Here is a 25281-nt window from a genome sequence, read left to right on the forward strand (position 1 = left end):
TACAATAAAGCTGGAGAGGGGCTTCTTACAAGTGATAGGACAAGGGAAAAAGAATTTAAACTGAAGAACAGTAGATTTAGATAATATATTTGAAAGAAACTCTTTACTGTGAAGGTGACACACTGCAACAGGTCGCTCAGAGAGGCTGTGAGTGCCCCATCCATGGAAGTGTTCAAGGCCAAGCTGGATGTGCTTTTGAGCAACTTGGTCTAGTGTCCCTGTCCATGGCAGGGGGTTTGGAATGAGATGATCTTTAAGGTCCCTTCCGACACAAACCATTCTATGATCATATAGTCAGACACAGTTCTGTGAGGTCTCTGGGGCCTGGGAGCCCCACGGCAGGCATGCCTGGGGGCTCTGCTGGGAGAACACAGCTTTTGCCCCTCGCAGCTGTTGGAGCTGCAGCAGCTCCACAGCAATCAGGAGGGCCCATCTTCTACAGCTGGGGCTGTGCAGCACCACAGAGCTAAAACAATCTTCTATGGCTGTAACTGTCAAATAGCAAAAGATGTATTTGGAAATGTAATCTGGAATTGAAAAAAATTGGATAGGAACATATTAGTTATTTTTGCTAGCTAATGCTCTCCTCAAGTCAGTCTTTCTTTTCCTGAATGCATGTGAAAACCAAGTGTTTCTGGCACTGGATGTGCTGCCCACATTGTAACACACTTTGTAGTGTTTTGCACCTACATAGAAGGAAAATATCACTTTGCCATCTGATTTGCTTGAGTTGCATAGTCATCAGTGCAACAGCAAGAAACAGATGGAATGGGAATTAGGAAGTCACTCAAGCATGAATCTGAAGAGGGTCTTCCTGAACAGAAAGTGTGTATGTATTAAGTAGCTGCAAAACTTACAATCTATCACATTCAATATCAGGGTTATTAGATGGTGTATCGAGAACACCAAAATACACTTCCCCCTTTGCTGGAGGTGGGGTATTGGTTGGACTTCCCACCCCGGAATCAGGGCTTGGTGCGGGGTGCATTTCTGCTGCATACTTCTCTTCTTTCTGAGAAGGCTGTGGTTGTTTTTGCTTGAGGTTTTTGAAACGTTTGAGCTTCACAGGGTCCTTGACTTCCTTGGCACAATGGAACAAGATGAAAATGTCCTTCCGAAATTTGGAGCTCATTCCAAAGTAGATAATGGGATTGTAAAAGCTAGCAGACTTTGCAAACAAACTGGCAAGGATGCTGGTAAGGTTGGGCACAGGGTGACCATAGGCCGACCATATAGAGATGACAGCATATGGTGACCACGCAATAATGAAGGCTGTGCAAATGACAATAGAAACCTGAAAGACAGAAGAAGAATAGTCTTAAATCTATTCTGGAAGACTACATCAGGGAAGCAATACACTGGGAACAGTAGCTTGAACACTTGACCAGAAGGGAAATGTTCAGGTAGCCCTGAGGGTATGGCTTACAGGAGAATACAGGTAAGCAAATGATTCGCTCTGACGAGGTCAGGCAGGCCTGACTTCAATATAATGAATTTTGGCGTTATGGTGTGGTTAGGTGATACCTCATCTAATGGAATGAAAATAGCTACGTTCCCCTGTATGTTTATATAAATGCAGAAGGTTTCCAGTAGACTTAAGTAAATGGTAAGTAAATTGAAAACCTCACTCTAACTTCTGAGTATGCTCAGAAGTAATGTAACTTCTGAAAGAAAACAGCATATGCCAAACCAAATTTTTGGGTTTCGTGCTATATAACCCACTCCAATTATATTTAGATTATTTTTCACATGAGATGTAACACCAATATTAGCCAATTGATGCAGTAGAAGTTTTAAACAAACTTTATATTCTTCACTGAGTTCAGACTCTGTCACTAGGGGTTATAACAAAATGAAATGCAATTGATCGTTTTTGTTGTCTTCTGTTCTAATTAAGACCAATTTTAGGAAATACAGATTTCATTAAGATAGATCTCAACCATCGTGAAAGCCAAACTTACCCTGGTGACGTCTCGCTCTATTCTCCTCTGTCTGTCTGTGGGATCACCCAGTCCTGTTAATGCATGACTTAGTTTGACAGTATTGATAATTGACACATATGAGAAGACCATGACTGTGACAGGTAGGAAAAAACAGCAGATAAAAATGGAGATGATGTAGGACTTGTAGATTGTAGAGAAGTTGGCTTTTGCCCAATCTATCTCACATGTGCCATACATGCGATCTGGAAAGCAAGAATAGGTTGGTTAGCATTTTTAGAGTATTTATCTGCTTTTGAGCCACTAATTTTTCAGTTAAGATGCTAAATTCTTCTTCTGTTAAGCACTAAAGAATAGATTGGTCTTTCTGATTTAATGAGACGTAACTCTGTTTCCTACAAAAACAATTTTTCAAGACCAGCTAGACTGTAACAAGTTTTAATGTGTATTATCATTCTGTCCAATTTGTATTTTCAGTGTAAATCCATAATGCACAAACTGTTGTTTTAGGATAGAAAATTGTGATACTTTACCAGAAAAAAAAAAAAAAAAGAGTGGTCTTTCAGTAGGTTTGATACTCTTGAGTGATACCTACTTTTATTTGTCATAATACTCTACATAGTAACTTCCTAAAATGATCACTGTAACAGCATAACAAGGAATTCCAGATGCAATATGCCAAATGTAAAAACTCACTACTTACATAGCAAAGTAGGAAATAAAAACATTGGGGCTTCTTGAGGCAATGAAGTTTTTATGGCAGCAAGAGCCATGAAAGAAAATTGATACAGCTAATGATTAAGATTTATGTTATATAAACATAACTACTTCGAAAGATAGGAGAGCTTTAGCTAATTGGGAAACACAGTCCTGCAACACAGAGTTGCATACTTTTAAAAATGAAGTCAGGCAGACTGCAGGATCTATACCTAGTGGGACACTAACTGATTGGGTACTTAAGGAAAAGGCAGTAGGAATAATGTGCAGTCCGTGGCTTAAATGCTTTTATGAATAACAATGGACTTCTTTAGATCCTTTTGATGTGTTTGTAAAGGTGTCCTGATAGAAAACTTGTGTTCTATTACATTAGAGGTTCTCTGCAGATTGTGAACTGAGGATTTTTCCTTTTAAGTGGAAAAAACTGGTGTTTTTTCTGAAAGCTATGGCAGCAGATTGAATTACAAATAAATGAAGCATGAACCAAAATTATGTAAGTCAAGTATTAACAGGTCCTGAAGATACAATACTGGTGAAGACTGCATGATTTAGCAGCAGATCTCTCCCTAACATCCAGTGATAATTCTGAAGAGAAAAAAAATTCCTTAACTCCTCACAGATGACAGGAGGTTTAGACAGGATGAATTAAAGGAGCAAAAGATTAAAATCTCTTTTATGATTCTCATAAAAAATAGCTCGGTATTTTTATCACCAAAAACTCTAGGTGTTGCTGTCTGGGTGTGTTCAGTAATAGAAATAGATTTCTGTCTCCTTTGCCTTTTTCATCCGTAGACCTCAAAATTCGAAAGTATAACCATAAAATCGGGATTAATTCCAGGTTTCTGCTTTGTGAATAATTTTGACTGAAGAATGAAGGCAACCTCCAGGTGACATGGAAAGAAAATCCTGATGATTTTCTGCTAATTGGAATTCAGAACTGTGTTTTCTCCTTCCACAGGGACACTGACAAGTAGCATTCCCAAAAATCACTGGGGTCCTGAGGACCACTGCAGCTACTGTGCAGAAGTGAGAAGTCTGAGGCAACCAGGTGTAATGTGCTATGGTCTGCTGGTACCTGCTGCTGGACTTGCCATTGCTGGGCTCCTGCATCTCCACGGATGCCCTCAATAGAAAATCTGTTTAGAGACAGAGAGCCCAGGAACATAAAACTGCTGTGTGTCTCAGTAGGGAAAAGCACTCCTAGAAGTGGTCTTGAAAACCACTGTCAAGGAATTGAATTCAAAGTACAAACTGAATCTATGGGGACACTTTAATACCCTGACAAGGCAGTGATGCTCAAGAAGTCCCTGGCTCTAGTTTAAGGCCAAAAACGGGCATCAGAAATCATTCTACGAATGAAGAGCTAGTAAGATTAACATAAAAAGAACACAGATCACCTGAAGATACACAGAAAATTACCCCTCCAAACCCACCAAGTTTATGTCATGTCCAGACTGCAAAACCCACAAAATTGGAACAGTCTAATAAACAGTTTGAATTTGTCTCAAACCAAAGATCCATTGGTTTGTGAAGGATAAAAAATTTAAGTAACCATAGAAATGGATGCTTTTCTCACACCCATCCATATTTCAAGGCTCCAGAGATACCTCAGCACTTATGGGTTTAATAACTGAGAGGATACATGCATGTAGCTGGTTTAATAATTCTCCATAGATTTTGTGACTTCTCAAAGTATACAGAAGCCTACAGAATCCAGATAGGTAAGTGCTAGACAGTATTAGTCACATGATTTCAGTTGTTGGGACTCCTGTATCATTACCATTTGTTCCTAGATATATGTTTTGTTGAATTTTTAGAGGTATAATTTGAGACATTTTCCCCAGCTTTTCATCATAAGAAAATATTCTCTCTTGGGAATATCCCTTAGCCATTGAATTACTGCAGTGTTCACTATACAATTTTTTTCCTTTTTTTCCTCCCACTTCTTTTTTGATATGGCCTTATCTTGCACCCTAATCCTTTCTTGGACTGACAAACTGTCCAATATCTTTTTCTTCCTTTAGTATGTTAGTTTTATATTTTCAACAAACTGTTTCTCCAGATCTTTCTAGCTTGTCTTATTATAGTTTCAACTTTAACTTGCTGGAACTTGTGTTCTTTTCTAGCTTCCTAATCTTGACAGTTTTTGAAGGATGTCTTTTGATAGTTTCCTTTATCTCATTACTTAACCATGCCAAATATTTCTGGCCTCTATTTTTTTCATAGGTAATATGCAGTTGATCCAAGTCTTTCATTTGATATCTTCAAAAAAAACCTCTTCATAGCTGATACTAAAGCAGGCAACACTCTGTGAGTACATCATGCATGATGAATAATTTTCTTAGTTCCACTGATAGTCGGTCTGGCTTATCACAAACAGCAAGAAAGCAAGGTAAGTATCTTTGTTCAGTTAAGTGGAGAGGTGCCAAATAAGTACAACTGAAAGATACCTGTTACCTGTATAACTGCCCCAGCCAAGTAATGGAGCTGCAGACCAGAAGAAAGCTGCTACCCAAATGAGAACCAGAGCCACTGTCATACTGCTGTTGCTGATGCAGTGACCTGCAATGGCATGCTTTTGTCAGAAAATAGTACTTAGAAAGAAAATAGTACTTAGAAAAGCAAACATATCTCTGAAATCTAAATGTACATCTATACCAACACCCAATAAGTAAAATATGGCTATTAAAAAAAATCAAGACAAAAAATGCATATTCATAGGAAAAACTTGATTTTGAAAGCATCTGTCAGGCTTGTGTTTGAGGCCATTGAACAGTGGAAATGAATGTCTTTTAAGCAGGAGACAATGAGTTTGATGAGCACTGCAGAATTAGCAAATTTTATGTTAGACTTATGTTTTGCAATTTTGTAAAACAGAGAAAACATTTGCGTGTTAAGTTTTACATAGAAACAAACAAATTAAGTCTAAATTTAAAGTCTCACGTACTTTAAGGTTTTCCCTGCTAAAAAGGAGAAAATTGCTGAAACTGCATTAGCCATTTGATACAAATGATTCATTCCATCCTGCTGTTGCCATACGCTGTGGTTATTTTTTCATTTATGTGGGAAATACTTGTGCGTCCACCAATCTCAACATTCCTCAACATTTTTTTAATGTTATATTGGGTACTTGCTAAGATTTCTTCAGGAGTCAAACATAAATTATGCACACCCTCAGACGGATATGTGGTACAGCTTCGCAAAAGAGAAACATGGGTTTTAAATATGACTTCATAATATGAAATGAATAGGAGATGTAGAATTATATTAGAGACAAATTCTAGCAGTTTCAACAGCAGTTTGTGTTGAAAATTAACTTCAACAAGTCTTTCATTACAACAAACTGCAGAAGAACTTCCTGTGGAAAAAAGAGCTCCCTGCAGAAGTTCTTTTTACAGCTAATACTACTTGTGCTATTAGAGAGAAAAACTCATATGATGTATCCTTTGTATTTACATGTGCCTTATCTGCAGATTTTAATAGGTTCCTCCCTGAAAGATGGTACAAGCCAATCATAACAAAGTCATGAAAACTGATCATACATTGTCTAAAGATCAGTGAAAGAAAGACTAGGGAAAATTTAAGGTAGGTGTAGGTATAAAGAAGAGAGATTACATATGACTCTCAGTGGAAGTCAAAGTTTCCAGCAGGTGGAAGACACTGGGCAAATGTTGAGGAAAAGTTTCTACTGATCCTGTGAAAGTGAGTCCCTGGGGTGAGCATAATCATAAAAAGAGGCATAAAGGGGAATGGGCATGTTTATATAGGCTTGCTGATGAAGGCTTCACAGGGCAGAAAATGTGTAAAGGATTTCAGACTAGATTTGTACAGTGGGACACTCATATGCCCTCACAGAGGCGTTTATACCAAAGATTAATAAAAAACAGAGTTCAAAAAACCAGAGAGTGGTGAGTAAAAGGTTTCTAGCACTGGAGAGAGTAATGAACTGGAGTTGTTTGAGATATTTAGGTTACAGATCAACAAGGCACTAGAGCAGGAAGAAGTGTGAGTGCAAGGGTGTAGTGATGATGCTTTACAGATCTTGGAGACAAGCAGGAGACTGGGACAGTCCAGACAGAGTTGGGTCATGGTCAGTTCTGGGAATGGCAGGAGTAATTTTCATCTCTCATGGTGTGAAAATGTCCACTAAGGGGAGGCTGGAGAGGCATGTGGGGATGGCAGGTTGCGCAGTGCTACAAAAGCTGGAGGAAAGACACACTGACTGAATGTTCCCAGTGCCATCTAAAGCAGTCCATGATGCCTTTTGTGCGCAAACCCTGGCAAAACACTAAAGAGTGAAAATGTTTGTATGTAGGGCAGCCTTCTGAATGAAGGATCTGACTGGAAACCTCCCAAACATCATCTCATAGAAGATTAAATTCATTGTTTCAGATCCAGACGATGATGTATCACTTAGGAGCAATTGAAGTTGTATTTTGAAGAATACAGAGGGTCAGCAGGACCTGTGGTATCTTTGGCACAAGATGAATTTAACCCATGATGACCCAAGTGTAATAGTAATAATTTGACTCTTACTGGAGTTAATCCTGAAAGATTCTACGGAAACATGTTTGCAATGTGTATGACTGCATTATGTCCTGGTTTTCAATTAATTTAATTTATATTTAATATAATCTGTGACTGAGAGAAATACAGATTTGCACCAGGTTCAGTGAAGGCAGCATAGGACTTGCCTTTATTCCTTACCTCTCTCAGGATGGCAGCCCTTGATGTAGCGAGTCACACTGATCACTGTAAGGGTATTAATGCTAGCCAGGCCAAAGAGAAGCGTCAGGAAACCATCAACCTGAAAAACAAAGCAGTGCAGGATGTTCTTTTACTGCAGAGAGCCGAAGGGGAAAAGAACTACAGGAATTTCTTCTGTCACTTTTATGTTAATGATCTCAAAAGTTTTTCCGGAAAATCAACTAGCAGGGAAATACAAAATGTCAGGTGCAGTTATCTTCTATAGGATCAGTGAGCAAGTAAATGTTCAAAAATTATATAAGTAATCTGTCATGTACATAGAATAAACAAGCAAACGCACCCTTAAATCTATGCTTCCCCTAAATGATTGCCAAATGAAGGAGAAAAACTTTGAACTGAAAAGAAGAAAACCCCTGAATAGGCAAAAATGCACTAGATGCAGCTGCCCCACTTAGGCAGAACAAACGTGCAAACTGATCCTACGACATTTATGCCAAAGAAGGAAGAATGTAGGGGTAATGAGCTTGGCTGAGTGAGAAAAGCTTTTAAAAAAATAAAATAAAACCTAAATCATTCCAATAGATTGCGCCTCAATGTTTGGTGCTCATGGTTGCCAGCTATTTATTAATCCCTGATCCTCATCACCTCTGACTGATGCAGGCAGAGCTGCACAGCTCTGTAGGCTCCTGCTGACGTCAGTGTCTCAGCGAGATCACAGGATGGTCACAACTCTGCAAGCTTCACTTATGGATGTAAGAAGGAAGTTGCTGTTGACTGTAGTAGAGAGGGATGTAGCCATCTGCTAGGGAGCACTGTATTACTGGGAAATGATCCAGGCAAAATGCTGAAGGCAAGTCCTTTTTTTTGAAAGTTTGCAATGATATACTAAACTGTCCTGAGCAGAGAAGCTCTTGGAGGTGCCAGTTTTATATCAAGTGAAGCATGAATATTAAGCGTCTCTGGACTGTCACTTGGCATTCAAATGGTAAAGTTATCAGTGGAAAGGCACATCATTATTTTACAGGAACAAACTGTCTTTGTGTGAATGGGCACAACTCCCATGGAATTTGGTTTATCCCAGCTCTGAATCTGGGGCTTTAATCCAGGCTTAAATCTAAGACCATGGCAGATTGTATAAATTAAATTGGGTGAAGGGTTAGGAAAGGACTGCTTCATCATTTGTTTTACTGGTGTTTTTTCTTACTACCTTCTATAGACATTATATATTTCTTAATGCCAGCTTTTACAGACCCACCACATTTTAAACCCATGCCAGGCTTGCTCCTACAACAATCTACATGCACCTGTGTTCTGCTTACAATCAGCTCATGCTTGGTGTATAAATGCAACCATGTTTAAACCACAAAACAAACTTCCTTGGATGTTTCAGCTACTTGGTAGAAGTTGCACTTGGCTGAATTTGACCTGTTATGTGCTGTGGAGGTTGGTGAAATACCTGGATGTGTAAATGTACTCTGCATTTCATTAACCTTATTGATGCGAACAGCTGTCCCTTCTCCGTTTGTTCTAATAATGCTTCATAGATGCATGGCCAAGGGCTGCATAAAATTAAGCAATTGCATTAGTTATTGGATTAGAAAGGAAGCAGTATTTCAACAATGATGCGAATAAACACTTTGAAATTAAGTCTAAAGAGCTATGAGATTGAATGCTAAAATAGCAGGACAGACTTCTCGCTATATATCATAGCCCTATGCTGAAATTGGTGGAGTATTCCTGAAACATATCTGTGTATGGTTTATCACTGGCAGATGATATTTTTCTCCCACCCTCCTTCCCTGATGTCAGACCAAAGAGAGACAATGATATTGAGTGATCAGTTCAAACAGCCCTTGAGCACACTTACAAGGGAGGAAGGTGTGTCTAAAAATACACTCTTGTCCCTTACCATTTAAGACAAAGGTATCACCATAAGAATAAGCCTAAATGTTTTCTTTGGGGTGGTATCTTGCTAAAAAATGCAATTTTATCTAAATCAGCTTAGCTTATAGGACTGAGTCACTGTCAGTGCCATGTCTCATTTCCATATTATTTCTTAACAGCATTTCATCAGATCAAATTACTGTTGCTTCTGCCACTGTGGGGGCGACCACCAGAGATGTTACTAGGGCATATGGTTAGTAAGCGTCTAAGTGGCAGCAATCTCCTGGGCCCAGCTGTGCTCACTGTCCCCATGATGGCCACAGGCTCGGTGGTTTAGGAACAGGTGACAGGGTGACATATCATGGAGGAGAGGGAGCTCTGGGGCTGACAAGTGCTCAGGTGAATTGAATAAAGGAGGTAAATTGTGGCTCTCAAGCTGTAGAACAGCCTATACAGAGGCAACACCATCTGGAACATTAAAACACAAGAGAACATCCAACAGGCTGCTTTGGGAGCAGGATTCTCAAACCACTCTTTCCCCTGCCAAAATTCTATTAGCAACAAGTTACCTCTTGAGCACAGCTATGCATACACTATTTCCCAGCAAGTCTATCAATTCTGAAATGCTTTTATATTGGTGTCACTTAGACATATGTCTTCAGAAGAGAACAAGAAATCTTCCTCTAGCTGTAACCAACTTACTTCAAACATATATCTACTGGATATGGAAGAAAGATCTCTGTTACTTTTTCTGCTGCTGAACAGACAATTTTGATCATAGGTGGCAAGGCAGCTGCTTGGAACACAAAGTAGTTACCAACAGAAAAACTGTTTTAATATAGTACCAATTTCTATAGACAAGATTAATATCTGTAGGTTACAAGAATGTGTGATAATTTTGGTTTCCTGCATCTTTAAAGATACATGGAATGACAGCCAAGGAAACACTAGAATAGTAGATAACGTTTAATTACTTTGGAAGATGGATGCTCTTCCCCTTACACAGTTCTGGATTTCCCTTTCTTTTATTCTACCCCACAGCCAACCCCATCCTTCCATAGCTGTAATATTTCCTCCATTTTTGTGTAATGAAATGTTGTCCTTTCTGTTATTAATTATGATCAGATAGCAGCAGTGTTAATAGGCAATAATGAATTCTGACATTATTCTAACACAAAGTTAATTGCATGGTAATTTTGGTTCACCAGCTTTCCTTTTTACCCATTAAGAAACATGATTAGCTTAGCAGTTTTAAAAGCTTTTCTCTCAGTGCTATACCAGTATTACTCCCTTGGCTATACAGATATTCATGGAACTTGCTCATTATCTTTATGCTACCTGAAAGCTATGACATAACTGGAGAAAAAACTGTGGTTTTGTTCTGCTTTGTACTTGTGCCTGACTTTAAATCTCACTAATGCTCTTGGTGTACTATTTACAACCCACAATACATAAAGCTCCTATTGCATGCAAATTCATTGACTTCAACGTGGGGAGAGTCAGGAATCCCCAGTGCACTATCAAAGTTTTGGCTGTGAGCTTGGGTGTGCTCCACTTATACTACCTTTAGTACTTATGAATCCCTACTGATTCATTTAAAGCAGGGTAAAATTAACCTATTGTTCTTATTATTGGATTAATCAAGATTTCACAGCACAAAAGCAGATTCCCAAAATAGCGCTTTCATTTCAGTTTAGGCCGAAATATTGATCTCACCAGCCAGAAAGGCTGCATCGCTCCCTCCCCTGGCCAGCTGGTGAATCTTTTGCAATTTCCCCAAGTCCATTTGTTTCCCTCCAGAACCACATGTCCTGTCTTTTTCTTCTGTTGAAAATGAGATAATGAGTATATAAAGAAAAAGATAAACTTTAAACAGGGTTTATTTGTTCACAGCATATATTTAAAGTTGCCACAACAAACTGTCTCAAAATATTTTTTTAATACAGATCTGATTATTCCGAGATCATAATGTAAATAGATAATGGCAATAAATCTCCTTTCAACACCAAGAGATAAAAAAGCACCTAAATCAGTCTTCCAGAAATACACTTGTAAAAGCAATTGTAGATACTTTTGATTAGATGCTTTAAAATTAAAAAATTTAAATGTTTTAAAATTTAACAATTTCTTAGTTTGCAGTAAATGCAAAAGTATCTCACCTGGGTCTGAAGACAACATAATTCTCCCATCCCTCCAATATACAATAATGTGTCAACTAGACTACAGAACTATTTTGTCACATGGAGGAACTACTGAGGTCCATAATCAAAATAAGTCTTCACAGAAGACCACTTCAAACTAGCAATGCACGGCATTCCTAAAGCACTCAAATAGTTCGTTTAAGATTTCCTACAATACAGGAGGTGAAAGAGACTTATAATTTACTACAGTTTCCACAGCATCTCTTGCTCATGAGACATTTCTCTGCTATGGTTGCATTCTGCCTTTTAAAATGTCTTAGTAGGCTTCAAGGGTAGCTATTCTTAGAGGTGATGACATTAACCCAAGCCATGGAAGGTAAACAATGAGAACTGATTTGCTACAGGATTAGATAGTTTAAACCATTAACTGACAGTATCAGACACTCAGTATTTTGCACTCACCGAGTGATTAAATCTTTCTGTTGATATCATATGTTCTAAAGATAAGAAAAATATGAATTCAGTATTTAGGCTATATTATTATGTGTACGGATATGTAATTATACTGATTATACTATATGGTTAATGTACATTCAGTGCCACTATTAATACATGCAGGTCAGGTTTTGGCTTTAGTAATACTGGATAACCCAGAAAAAATCTATTTGTTTTCTTGTAGTTATTTTAGTTTTGTACACCAGGATAATCAAATGAAGCTCAACGTGTATTCTTACTTTAGGCTGACTTTTAGCTATTAGAGTTGTAGCCTCTCAGTTTACAATTTATAGTCATAGCAGCACATGTCCCTATCTGGGAGCATGGTTATGAATGCAACAACCCCACCAAGAGCATATCATTTAATGAATAGATAGAAATTGCTTTCAGAATTTCCTTAGACAGCCTCATCAGATTATAATCTTATTTCAAGTACCCCATCTCCAAACGCATGGGAACACCTGCTATCTAGCTCTGGGTAGAGGCCATGGGACCATGGAAGGTTTAATGTCTCTCCTGTTCCCCCATGAAGAATAAATTGGGAGCATGTAGCTCATACCACCAGATGATCCAGATACAATGGAAAGATTCCCATCTTCAGGTTAGCTGCTGAATTGCCATTGTCTTAATGTGAATTACTGTAGAGGGAAATTAAGAAGCACTAGATAGGAAACTCCAGCAGTGTCCTTTGGGAACATCTGTGCTACATTGTGTAAAACTCTTTCTAGTGGGCCTAGCCAAAACTCCTCTCCACATCAGTGATGTGAAGGCAAGGCTTGTCTCTGTGGCCTGTGGTGATCCTACTCTGATAAATGAGTTCCATGCACATCAGATTAAAGTCATGCTTTTGTTTTCAAAGTACCATCTTTGTCTTTTCAGATTATCATCCTAAATGCTTCTGAAGGCTTTCATATCTAAAGGGAATCAGAGGTCCCATCATTCACAGACTTCACCAGGAGAGCCCAGAGATTACAAGTGACCCTCCACATTCTACAACGTACAATTGTGCTGTTTCCCAGCAAGAAGGAATCTGTTTACGTAGCCACCCTCTAATACAAGAGTCATCTCTGATTGCTGGATGAACGTCTACCAGTGAACTTGTTCTTCTGCTCATAAAGTCCCTAGAAAAAAGATAGGGCAGGTTAGTGATGGTACCATCTCAGCCATGAGTGGCCAAGACAGGCATATCCTACATCCTTGAAAGCCTGAAAAAGCTGCATGGATACTAGCAGATATCCTCTTAGGTTGGTACTCATCTCCTATGGACCCTGTACCAAAATAATCAGAGAAACAGACAGCTTCTAACAGGAGAGTCCCAGGCATTGCCAAGGGGTCATGATAGCCCAGGGAGAGCCTGGAAAACTTTGAAATATATACAGGTTATTCTTGGCCTTAAAGCTACCTGGAAACCCACCAGGTGCAATGTCATCCCTTCTGCAAGGAGAGTGGTGTGGAAATTCAGAACGTCATGTCATATACAGCTCATTACAAGCCACAGTCATCTTGTCATTGATTCAGCCAGCATAGGATCTGGCTCAGATTGTGAATTTCTTCCTAAACACTAGCAGTGTATTGACTTAATGGAATAGATATTTGTGAAATAGAAGATGAGTAAGTGTGAGGTAAGACTATTTAAGATATTTACAGATATTATCAGGATGATATTTAAGATTCAAATTAAATTTTGCTTAAAAGTCAGTGAGAGGATGTGGAACACTGGCAGGAGCCAGAAGAACACCAATTGTTCAGCCCCATGCTAGGAAGATCTTGAAAGACGAAGGAGCGATGGACAGGTTTTTTGGAGGGAAGACATTTAATCTCTTAGAAACACACATCAGCACAGAAGAATGAGGAAGGCTACTATTTTCCAAATAAGTAAAAAAGAAAAGGATTTTTCAAAGCCCTTTGAGAGGAAAAGCAAGTGCAGGAATTAAAGCTAAGGCTTTGTAAATTCCTGGTTCTGTAGGAGCACTATCAGGCAACCAATGGCCTTTCCAGGCAGCAGTATGTGGTCTGACACTGTTCTAGAGTGTCACAGGAGGGGCTACGTCAGACTTGTTAAACAAGGAAACAGATAGTTTGGGCATTCATAATTTTTCAAGTACTAAATATATAACTTCCCTAATTTCTCACAATTGACTGCAGAAATAATAATTTAGAGGAAAATGAGGGAAAACTCATGGATAACAAAAGCTGGCGGAACTTCCCTGCAGTCACATTAGTTACACTGAAATGATCTTCTGTGTTGCTAATGGTTCTGTTTGTGCTAAGGCAGTTTTCCCCCCCTTCCCTGCAGATGAAGTATTTTTCTCATTAAAATTTAGCTCACAGATGTCTACATGAGTTGCTTTAATATCTTTGACTGCACTGTGCACACTCTACAGATTATATCAAGGCAGACCAGACATAAAGATATAGGGAAGACTAATATCTCTGCAACATTTTTCTTCAGTGTCCAAATGTCAGTTGCGCAAGTAAACAAGAATGAGGATACATTCTTGTGTTCATAATTGAGATATAAATTTGTTTCAGAAAAACTTATCTGCAAGAGGAAGACTTAGTAGCACAACACAAGTGAAGTAAAAGGCACTCTTTTTTTTGAATTTGCATTATAGATCAGTCTCCACATCCTACCTTTCACAGTGAATCAGCCTGCTGAGGTGAGCTGAATACAGAGGTAACAGTACACAGCTTTTCTCCAGCACTTTTAACACCTGTTTTATCTGTTAATGCTCTTAGTGCCAGCTCCGTGATTTAACTTTGGGTTATTTTCATCTTACTGAAATGTCAGGAGTGATAAGCTATATATAAGTAAAATCCCAGCATTATCACACCCTTGTACTGTGCTAGGATAGTATATAACTATTTTTCACTCCCTTTTACATTTTTTTTGAATTCTTTTAATATCTTATAGGTAGATAGCTGAAAAGTTTTCAACTAAACAGACATTCCTGGTCTATTACAATTTGAGAAAAAACCCTGTTTTTTCTGGACCACTCTCAGTCAACCTGCTTGGACACTGGGATATACAGTGATATTGAATGATTTTTTTACACCAATCAAGATTGAATTAGCTCAATCTTTGGGTGGAAAACCTCTGCCAAAGTTAGCCTACTGCAGAAAACCGTGCTAAGGAGGAAGGTGCTCCTGCAGTGCAGTGGAGCCAGAACACAAGTGAAAGTACAGGTGAACTCAAAGTGTGTCTGCACAGACTGGTTCCCACAGGAAGAGAGAGGAGGAAAAGCATGGAAGAACATTCAGGTATTCTCAGATGTGGGCAAGGACAGTCACGGCAACCATCACTACATCTTGCAGCAGCAATCTGGAGCAGAGTGTGAGCACGAGCAAACCTTTATCCACCTCAGTGGACTTACTTTTCTAGATGAACACCTTTTGGATTTGTGTGGGGTTTATGAGCAAGAGCTTTGTGGTGAGTAGGGTAGTCACAGAGCTGGCTAATGCGGAGAATGAGAGGTAGATGTGGGGGCGAGACATACACTCAAAGGGTGCTTGTTACATATGGAGTGGGTTGAAAGCTGGATGATTTGGTGAAGGAAAAAATGAGTGGATGATGGAGCAATGTTAATGGGTGCTTAAGATGGAAGAAGTTTGACAAAAAATGCCTACAGATACTGGGAAGTAGTGACACTCTCTGCCATTTTCCTCTGTAATCTCCCCAGTACTGGGAAGGCAGGAGAAAGAAAATTTATGAGGGTTCATTTTGGTTCTTTCAATCTGACATTGCTTTTGTTATCTGGTCACACTGACTGCTGAGCTACCCCTGGTTGCTCATCTCCCCCAGAACAATACTACATATGGTAGTATGTAAACATTTATTGTATTGGTATTTACATAATGCATAAAATCACTAACTGAGTCAAGAGAGTCGATAGTCTAGCTAAGTAAACAATTGGTTGGTTTTATGAGTTATATTAAATGGACAGAAATCAATGTTCTCCAAATCTACTCTATTTTAAAAAAGAACATAAATGTCTTTAGTGTTTTTGATTTATCAGACAATTTACGGAACATTTTATTAAAAGAAGAAAGTATTAATTCTCTGTTTCCTCCTCAGACAAGATTTAGCAATATTTTACAATCCGTGTATAGGAAAAGAGATAAGTCCTTCCCTCTGAAAAGAGCACACGTATTTTCATCATACTGTTCTCAGAATTTCCTACTTCTGCACTTTTCATTTTGGTGTTTCAGAACCTCAGCTCCAATTTTATAAAAGATAGACATTACTCCTTCTCAGAAATGTCATACTAGACCTCTGAACATATAATAACACCAAAGATTCTAGATGTTTTAGGTGCTAGCAAGAGGCGTTGACTGGAAGCTGCATCTATGAAAGAGTATAAGGGCTGCTGTGCTCAGCCTTGTAGGCTTTGGTCATTTGCTTGGTGAAAGGAGGGTTGTGGCTCCAAGTTTGGCTCTTAGACTGGAGGTGGCAAAAGCTGGTGAGCAAATGAGGCTCCTAATAGCCAAGAGAACAGGGTGAGGGGCATATCTCACCTCTCTTTTGATTTTTAGAAGTCTTACTTCTTGGTGCAAAAGGTTGGGATTTCTTGGTATTCACAGCCATATCCTTCCCTTAACTGTGCAAGACCTTTTAAAAATTAAGCAGTGTCACTGTAAAAAGCAGAGGGACTGCTGACCCATTCTCACTTTAGCTCCATGCAGTGTGTGGGAGAGCTGGATTTACTTTTCTCCATCCAAAGGTGCCCAGACCCATATCCCCATAGCCTCAAAAATATTCATCGTAAGGGGATGTCCTACTATCCCTAGAGCAAACAAATACTGGGGCCAGAGACAAAAAGAATCTCCCTACATTAGTAGTCAGACACCTACCGGAGGGAGGACCCTCCTTGTCCAACAGCAGCATTGTTAAAGCAGGGATATTGCACATCTAATCTAGCTTTTCTTAGGAACCCTCATTTAACTGGGATTTCAGCTGGCAAATTGATCAGCTACACCACCACAACTTGGAAAATCTACTACAGTGCAAGAAATCCCATATATTTCTGTGGGCCATGTACTCCTCAATGCATGTACATGCAATGAATGCACAAGTCTGATGCTTCTATAAAATTTTTGACTCCCTGACCATACCAGGAAGCGCCCTTTCAGGATACACATACACCACATAGATGATGCTTTCAGGCAACTGTACACAAGTGTATTATGGCTAATGCAGTAGGACAACACCTGCGTGCAGCGTGGGACTTACTGCTGCTCACCACAATGCCAGTTTCTGTCCAGGGTATGTCAGACAAGAATACAGAAATGTTGTGTTTCCTCACTGCTTTGTAGTAAACCCAGCTACAGGGTGAGACAGTAATTTCTCTCTCTCTTCTGCTCCCCTCAGTGTCTTTATTATTCAACACAAAGCAGCTTTAGCAGAAGAGGGTGAAGGCAGGTCCATCCAGGCTGGCCCTTGGGATGGTGAGGGCAGGCTGCAGGGACAGAGGCAGTGGGGGTGGGTCCTGTCAGACAGGATCCTGTGGTGCTAACAAATACCTCAAAGCAGAACTTTTTTTTTATGTTTCCTCCTGAGGCTGTTTCTGTGCATATTCAGATCTGCTGGGGATGCTCTGGCACCATCTGGCTAGCCAGATGGACCGGGAATACCTAGGCTGATAGTGAGGTGAGGGCATCTGCCGTAATAGCGTCAGTCAGCACGTCAGTGACAGTGGGTATGTCTGTGATGGTACCATGACCTGGAGATAACTACGTTGTGCTCAGCCAAGACACATCTCAGATGTAAGAAGCAGCTGGAAATAAAAAATGTTTTTTTCAAGAAACTTATGCCAAGAGAGTGAGCACATGATAAGAGCTGTCAATTTTTTTGATGCTCATAGTAAAATTCTTAAGTATTTATAAAATTAATGTTAAAATAAGCAAACGGTACTATCAAAATCTAAAATAAAATAAGAAATTTAGAAGAGTCAACCAGTGGAAACAAGTTTTAACTGAAGTACCAGGATTATGAAGGATTTCAAATCCTAATGCACTGCACAGCCCATTCTTGGTTTCAGACATGACTGCAACAGACGTATGGGGATCAGATAAGTTTTAATCCTTCCCCTATATTTAGAGGCTTCCTGAAGTCTCCTTTTTTTGTTGTATTCACCACATGATTAAGAGATACAAGAAAAACTTTCTGTCATTTGATGAATAAGGTTTAGTAAAAACCGTGGTGTTTACCTTAAGAGAATTAATATTTTTTCTACTTCCTACATGTAAGAACATTTGTACACAATGTTATTTAGAGGTTTCAGTGCAAATTCTAATTCAGTAGAACAGAATAGAACAGTAGAATAGAATAATAGTAGAATAGTAGTAGAATAGAAGAAACATATGGGAAGGACAAAAATATACCCTGAGGTAGTTTTCACTAGAAATATGGTAAGAAGGGGGAAAGAGGCCACTTCATCACTAGCTTACATTTTCTGATCTGAAATTTACCATACAAACTAGTTTGCTTACTGATAATATTACCAGAGACTAAAAAATGAATGTGCTAGAGACTGAATATCCTCCCCTTGTTCAGATCAGGAATAAGAGACAGTGGTAGAGCAGAGAAGGGATAAAAAAGAAGTGAAATCAAATTCCAAGAGCCATATTTGTACACAGCATTCAACAGGGGCAGCATTTGGATACAGACCTACCACACTACCTCATTCCTGAGAGAAGAGTTCTATCAGACGTCAAAAAAAAAAAATGTTTGGCATGGTGAAGAAAAGTGTCATTTCTTCCGTACAGAGGAGGAGAACAGGATCACACCTATCTGTCCCATGTAACAGGTGTGCAGCAAGATGGTCCTTGTAGCTGGAGATACATCTTTTGCTACAGAGAGTTTTCAAAGACTAGGCTGATTTGAGAGAAGTACTATTGGTCTGTCTTCCCCACTCCCTCTAATTGAGGCAGCCACGAATGGTGAACTTTAATGTTGAAAAATTTTACCTGAGGGCACAGAAGGAGATCCGACTCAGAGGAAAACAAAATAGTTAGGTGGATTAAGTGAGGTGAGCTGATGAAATTTCTTCATAAACAGAAATGACAGGCTAACTTGGGAAAATAAAATTTCTCTAAGCAAAAGCTGACTGATCAATAGGAGCAAATGTGTAGTGAACCAGACAATGACAGAAAGCCAATTAAGGTCATCCTCTGGACTAAGCAAAACAAACCAAGTAAAGGAAAACACATGGGCCATGCCAAGGGAAGAGCCATGTTCATGTGGGCAGCAGCCCAAATTGCTACCTCAGCTACTTGCAGAGGAGCCTGAGTGCAGTGAGGGAAGCAAGAGACACTGACTTTGAGGGGTTGTGACAGAGAGCATGGGCTTTACCTTCTTGGCACCAACCTCCTTACTTCTCATGTTCTAGATGTGAGACCTGTTCTGGTCAGACTACAAACTCATCATATTTTATAAATACCCAAAAGCAAGCAATCGAAACACTACCAAGGTTCAACATGGAATACTTTTAGAATGATCTTTGTGCTGGTTATCCACATACACATGGGAACATTCACATCTTTTTTATGCACAGAAGTTTCCTGTTATTTCCACACAATATTCTTCTTAAAAAACAGCCACTGTTTCCATAACCTAGTTTTTCATCATTGGTTTCTGTTTTGTCAAGTTTAACAATTAAGAAGATGGATGTCAGGGTTTAAACATATTTTGGAGCTCCCCCCTCCCCCTCCCCCAAGACAGAACAAAATCTTGATTGAAATGGGAATCTTACATGATTTTCTCTCGAAAAACTATAACCGGCTTGACCACTCAACAAGTCACAATCAATTTAGACTATTAATTCAGAGTACAAATTTACTTCTCCAGATTACCACTAATTTTTACTTAGCACTAGTACAGTATAAGTTCCTATTTTGAATGATAAATGTTAACTTTTAGAGCCTACAGACGATTATCAAAGCAGTAACTTTAATGTTCTGCAAATCAGAGTGTTAATAAAAGCCAATAAATTATTAGTGTCCTGCACAACATCTTTGGATCCCAAAATTTTGCTGGATATCCAAACTTTCCAAATGAATGCTGTTTAAAACCAGAAGATCTAAAAAAGATTACTTAACATAGCCTGACCAATGAACTGTCTGGGTGCCCTAAAAATGTTAGGGTCCGCTTTTCTCCTTGTAAAGGTAGTTCAAGCACAGCGAGATTAAGCCCACCTCCATCACATAAAGTTCAAGCACACCTCCATCCCAGTATTTTTACACCTCAAAAAGGAAAGTCTGATCATCATAACAAGTCTAAATAACTCTGAGTCAGCCAAAGAGGGATTCCCGGCAGAGGCATCACGAAAGAAATCAGTAAGGTTGCTGACAGAGGTTCCTCATGGAAATCCAGAGGTACAGACACAGTGTGCCATGCCTTGTCAATTCCTGTGTGTGCTGTTTTTTACAGCCACAAAAAAAGGAATCACAGTATAAGCAACTATCTGAAAGAACTTGGAGTAGGGATGCAGAAGAGTCATTTAACATTACCTCTTTCAACCTGTTAGGCTGTAAATGTTAAGTTACGCCACAGATCTTGGTTCAAGATTTCACACTGAATGGCTTAACCTTTCTTACAGAGGAAATCTGCAACAAAGATACAACCAAACCTGGAGATACAGATTTTACCTTTCCTTTCTTAGTCACAGCTCCAACCATCCTTGGAATAGGGGGAAGATGAGCATCTGTTTGGTTCTGAGTGTGGGAATGAATTTTACAGTTTGCAGTTTGCAGTTTGTTTATTTATCTGATGACTTCAAAGTTTTCAATTTTTAAAAAAAGTCAAAGTTTTTTCTCAACAGACCTTAGATTGCAATTGTAGATGTTGTCATTAGCAAAAAAGTAGATTTTGCTGAGGAAATAATTAGCTTCATTTTGATAAATCCTTTTGTGCCAAATGACTAGACATGCATTTTAAACAATAAAATAATAATTTTTAAGTTCAAGCAACAGCTCCTATGTTAATCAGTCTTCAATGGGAAACTGAAGTTTTCTCTGCAGAAACTGAACCTTTTTATTGAAAAGGAGAGAACATGAACTGTAAATGTCCTTTCATTTGTGTTGCACAATAGCTCAACTTCCTCTTTGAAAAAAAAACCCAAACCACAAAACACCAAGAAAAGAGGATTATTTCTTTCTCCCATTTCCTTCATCATGACCTCTTTTACACCTTGCCGTAGGCTATCCTGTCATTTTCAGATTTTTGATTCCCTCATGAAACAGAGTGTAATCTTTCTCACAGATGTTACTAAAAGCACCAGGGAACCAGGCTTGTGCCTATCTGTCCATGGGGTGCATTTATATTCTGTCTATGCACATATGTTTCAGAATTAGCAATAACTTTTCCAAGTTCTCCAACAAAAAGCTGCCTCCAAGTTCAGGGAAGACTATGCCATTAAGTAAAAATACTCATTCTACTACAGGCAATGAAGCAACCAAGAATTTAGGAAGGTGATTGACGAGTTACAATTGACTTAGTGCAAAACGTTGTATGCTAAAATATATGGGTATGACCAAATGCTGTATGGAGATTTGCTCTACATGCCTTGTCAAGTAAGAGTCTATATTGCTTTAAGCCAAATGTTAAAGTGCCAACAACCAGGTTGACTTCAGGTGAGCTGAAGACAAGCAGAGCCTACGCCTTAGCTTTCCAACATGAGCGTGAGCTCTGACATGAAGTAAAAAACCCCAGACTGGTAAGAACTATTGCAAATATATAGGAAAAAAACCACTGAAAATTCGTCAAACACTGATCGAATGCATAGATTTATAGGTGCAACAAAACAGAACACTGCCCTTTTCAAAGGTCAGTCACTATCTCTTTTCATTCTTTGGGAACTGTCTGGTTATTTATATACCCACACACCCACAGAAATAGCTGCACTTGTTTTGTCTAATTAAGTGTAATCCAGTCTTACCTGGCAAGTCCATATTGATGTGATAATGAATCCATCATCTCTGAAGACATTGAAGATTTCAATGATCCCTCGTGAATAACCAAACACGGAGATACTTGCATCTGATACTGCCAAGTTAAATGTGAGGTAGTCAGTAGGCTGCAGAAGATGTCTTTGTTTATACAGGACAAAAATCACAATGCTGTTTCCAAACCAAGACAGCCAACCTGGAAAAGAAAAATTAAATCCATAGAACTAGATGATCTTTAAGGTCCCTTCCAACTGAGGCCATTCTATGATTCTATAATATAAAAAGCAAATAAAGCAAGAAGCGGTTGAGTGTGTCAATGTATGACATCTCTTCTAAAATTACCCTTTTGCTCCATTAGAAGCATATTAAACCAGATTATCCACTAGAAAACCTAGGCATGGAGGCTTTTTGAGTAGCTGGGTACATTTCAGAAGCAGGAGTGAGCGAATAACCTCAGTAATAGAACAAACACAAAGAGCTGCTGCTGCAACTATCAAAGATCCACACTTCAAGGGCCTAGAGAAGTTTTTTTTCCATAAGTGGATGAAATTCATGGAAGTGAAATTCATGAAGATGAACTCATGGAGTGTAACATCTGGGGAAAATAGGAAGGAGGAAAGATTGTTAGAGCTAAGCAGAGACTACAAACAATCTGTCAAAAGCTGCAGCTGTTTAGGTACCTTGTATACAAAAATGGATACAGAAGATTCATGCACGTAGCCAGAGAGCCACTTTACCAGTCCTCTCTTGAGAAGGGCAGCTAACATAATTAAGTGTCTTCTCTTAGAACAGTCTAGGATCTCCTTGCAGCAAAGTCTGTCCCAGATGGGAATATTTTTCAGTAATGCACCTGATAATCCATATGTAGTGAAGGTTTTGAACAGAATTTTAAAGTCTCTTTTATTTATTTTTTAAAGAAAATTGTATCCTCTCTTACTCTCCAGAAACAGAGATGCCTGACATATATATGTCTAAGTTTATAAAGAAAACACAAGGGAGATGACTATAAAGCTGTAGAAAGTCAGACAATTACTCAGTTGGAGAGACCTAAGAGTTTCCAGATGTTCATGGCTATTGCTCCACTCATTTTCATCCCACTTTTTGAGATGACATAGGCACATGGAAATGAATGATTTTTAACAAAATGTTTATTTGTAAGTGTCAGGCTCAGTGTTGAAAATGTGGCTTAGCCTGTGAAGGGGATGGTTCCAGGGTGGCTGATGGAAAGGCGCTGAGCAGCAGGCTGGGCAGCACCAGGCTTCCTGCTGGTTCCTGTTTCTGTCCTACAGACCAGCTCTGCCACTTTTGACATTGGTGGCCTCACTTCACCTTGGCAGGGTGGAGCAAAACACGACCTCTTTTAAGTGTCTTCAGCCTAGGACAGGATTAGGAATGCAACACCTGGTGGTTTATGCCAGGGTATGACCAGGCAAGTAAGAAAAGAGCTGATCCACAGCCCTCTATCCAGCACGAACAGTAGATACCTCAGAGCAAGGCTGTTGTATATTAACACAGTGAGAGATGGATATACACAATAAAGAGGGATGTAACATGATGGTATTACACAGCATCTCTGGATATTCAAAGGAGTTCACAGGAGAAAAGATGGCTGGTGTGTTTAATGTTACAGCAAGAGGGCAGTTGCTTTCCTCCAGGAAGCATTACCTCATATGTCAAGAACCCAGCACTTCACCACCAGGTTGCCTTGGCTAGGAAGGGAGGGGAGAAAATTGCCTCTGAATCTCCAGGCCATGTGGGAGCATCAGGATCTGAAATGCTGAGGAGCAAGACACTCGTTCTGCCAATAGAGGGGTTGGGTACCTACCCCCTGCTGAGGTGCTCTGGATACTTTGGAGTGGGAGGGGAGGTGGTTGATGGGACAATCTCTGTACAGTACTATGAACTGCTTTTTCTGTGGAGCAATTTCCTTTTAATAGCTTCTCTTTGCAGCATTGCCAAGCTGCTGCTGCTCTGTCTTGCTTAGCAAATGCATATGGTTTACTGAAGAGCTTTTGAAACGGGAAGAGCTGAAATGTCAGTGTATGGTATTAACCAGAAATAGTCACTGGTGTAATGATACACTGAGATACACACATATAATTTATATATATCTCGTTATAAGATCAACAATGATAAATACATCTTATTCTGGCCACTAGGTGACAATGTTTCTTAATCAAGTCTTGTTTCGAACAACTGGATGCACTTTAAGTCAGGGATTTTCTGACTATTGTCTGAGTCTAGGTATTATAAGTAGGTAGAGCAGGGCACTGGGGGAGGAAGATTTTGGGAGCGCATAGGGATGGTCTGCAATGCAAACATGGGAGTTGTGTTGCTTGTGTACGTCAGTTCTACCTTCTGTAAGGTAGGATAATTTTCGAGTCAGTAGGCATGACAGTTTTTTTCCCTGTCATTATGAAGATGTAGTGCTAAGATAGCAGACAAAATAAAATCACACTCTTTGTAAACAGCAAAATTTTTTCAACACAGTGTAATGTATAGGAGGGCTACCCTTAAAGTGTCAGACACCTGCCCTTCCCAGGAATAGAGCAAATTCCCCTGAACCTGGAGGGTAAGGGAGTTTTTTGTTAAAGTATCTTAAGAAGAAATTGAGCAAAATGTCACATAAAACAACATTATGCATTTTAGATGGAGACAACAGAGACACAGTGGTTTTGATGATTTTTTGGAACTACATTCACAAACCGAGGGTGGAGTTGAGGGAAGCATTGAGGGAGATAAGGTTACAGAGCAAGTATGACTTCTGCAGGTAGGTACGGTCCTTTTAAACAAAGTACATGGAGAACCTGCACTGGCATATGTAGTGCCTAAAATGATGTCTGGGTAGTAGACCATATTAATACCAGGATTAAAAAAAAAAAGACACTGAAGGAACTCAATTCTCAGCAAATCACAGACTAACAAAAAGAGTGGTCACATAGAAGTGCTACCAACTACAGTAGTGACTGTGGGACACTGGATCTCTGTGCCGTCAGATAGATGTGCTGGTCTGAGGTTGCTACCTATATTGACTCACTGGTTCAAAAAAAAAACCAAACCACCCCAAAACAGAAAAACAACCGTCCCCAACTGAAAAAAAACACCTAAAACCAAACAACCTCTCTCCCCTAAACCCATAACAGGGAAAAAGGTTGAAAATGCAATTGTGAGAAAGCACAGCAATAGCTCTGACACTCTCAGTCAGGGCAAAGATATCCTCAATTTCACTGCACATGGTATGTGCCTCAGGGTAGATCAAGAGCCCAGAAAGAAATCTCTGAACTTTAAAGTGCCTTGGTGTCACCAGGTGACATCTCAACGAAACAGAGGATAGGAAAGAAGGGGAGGCACAGGAAGGCTGCCAAGCAAGCTGGTGGTAATCAGGAACTGAAACCCTATTGACAAAGTCCTGTATCAGCATGATGACTGCCAGACCATGCAAAGAAAGCACC

The 25281-nt window shown here is 39.4% G+C and overlaps 1 protein-coding gene across 1 annotated transcript in view; it reads right to left on the reverse strand.

Annotated features, from left to right (window-relative positions):
• Nucleotides 1-658: 658 nt before the first annotated feature.
• LOC113946458 (opsin-5-like) overlaps nt 659-25281 on the reverse strand; it is a 29493-nt gene continuing 4870 nt past the window's right edge. The window contains exons 2-6 of the mRNA XM_027641701.1: nt 21820-22025; nt 7365-7464; nt 5115-5219; nt 1962-2185; nt 659-1294 (exon numbers count right to left, since the gene is read on the reverse strand). Coding sequence (XP_027497502.1) covers nt 854-1294; nt 1962-2185; nt 5115-5219; nt 7365-7464; nt 21820-22025 — 1076 coding nt within the window. The 3' untranslated portion in view covers nt 659-853. The remainder of the gene's footprint in view (nt 1295-1961; nt 2186-5114; nt 5220-7364; nt 7465-21819; nt 22026-25281) is intronic.

The sequence above is a fragment of the Corapipo altera genome, unplaced genomic scaffold (genome assembly GCF_003945725.1).
Source record: "Corapipo altera isolate COAL_440 unplaced genomic scaffold, ASM394572v1 48b, whole genome shotgun sequence".
Lineage (NCBI taxonomy): Eukaryota > Metazoa > Chordata > Aves > Passeriformes > Pipridae > Corapipo > Corapipo altera.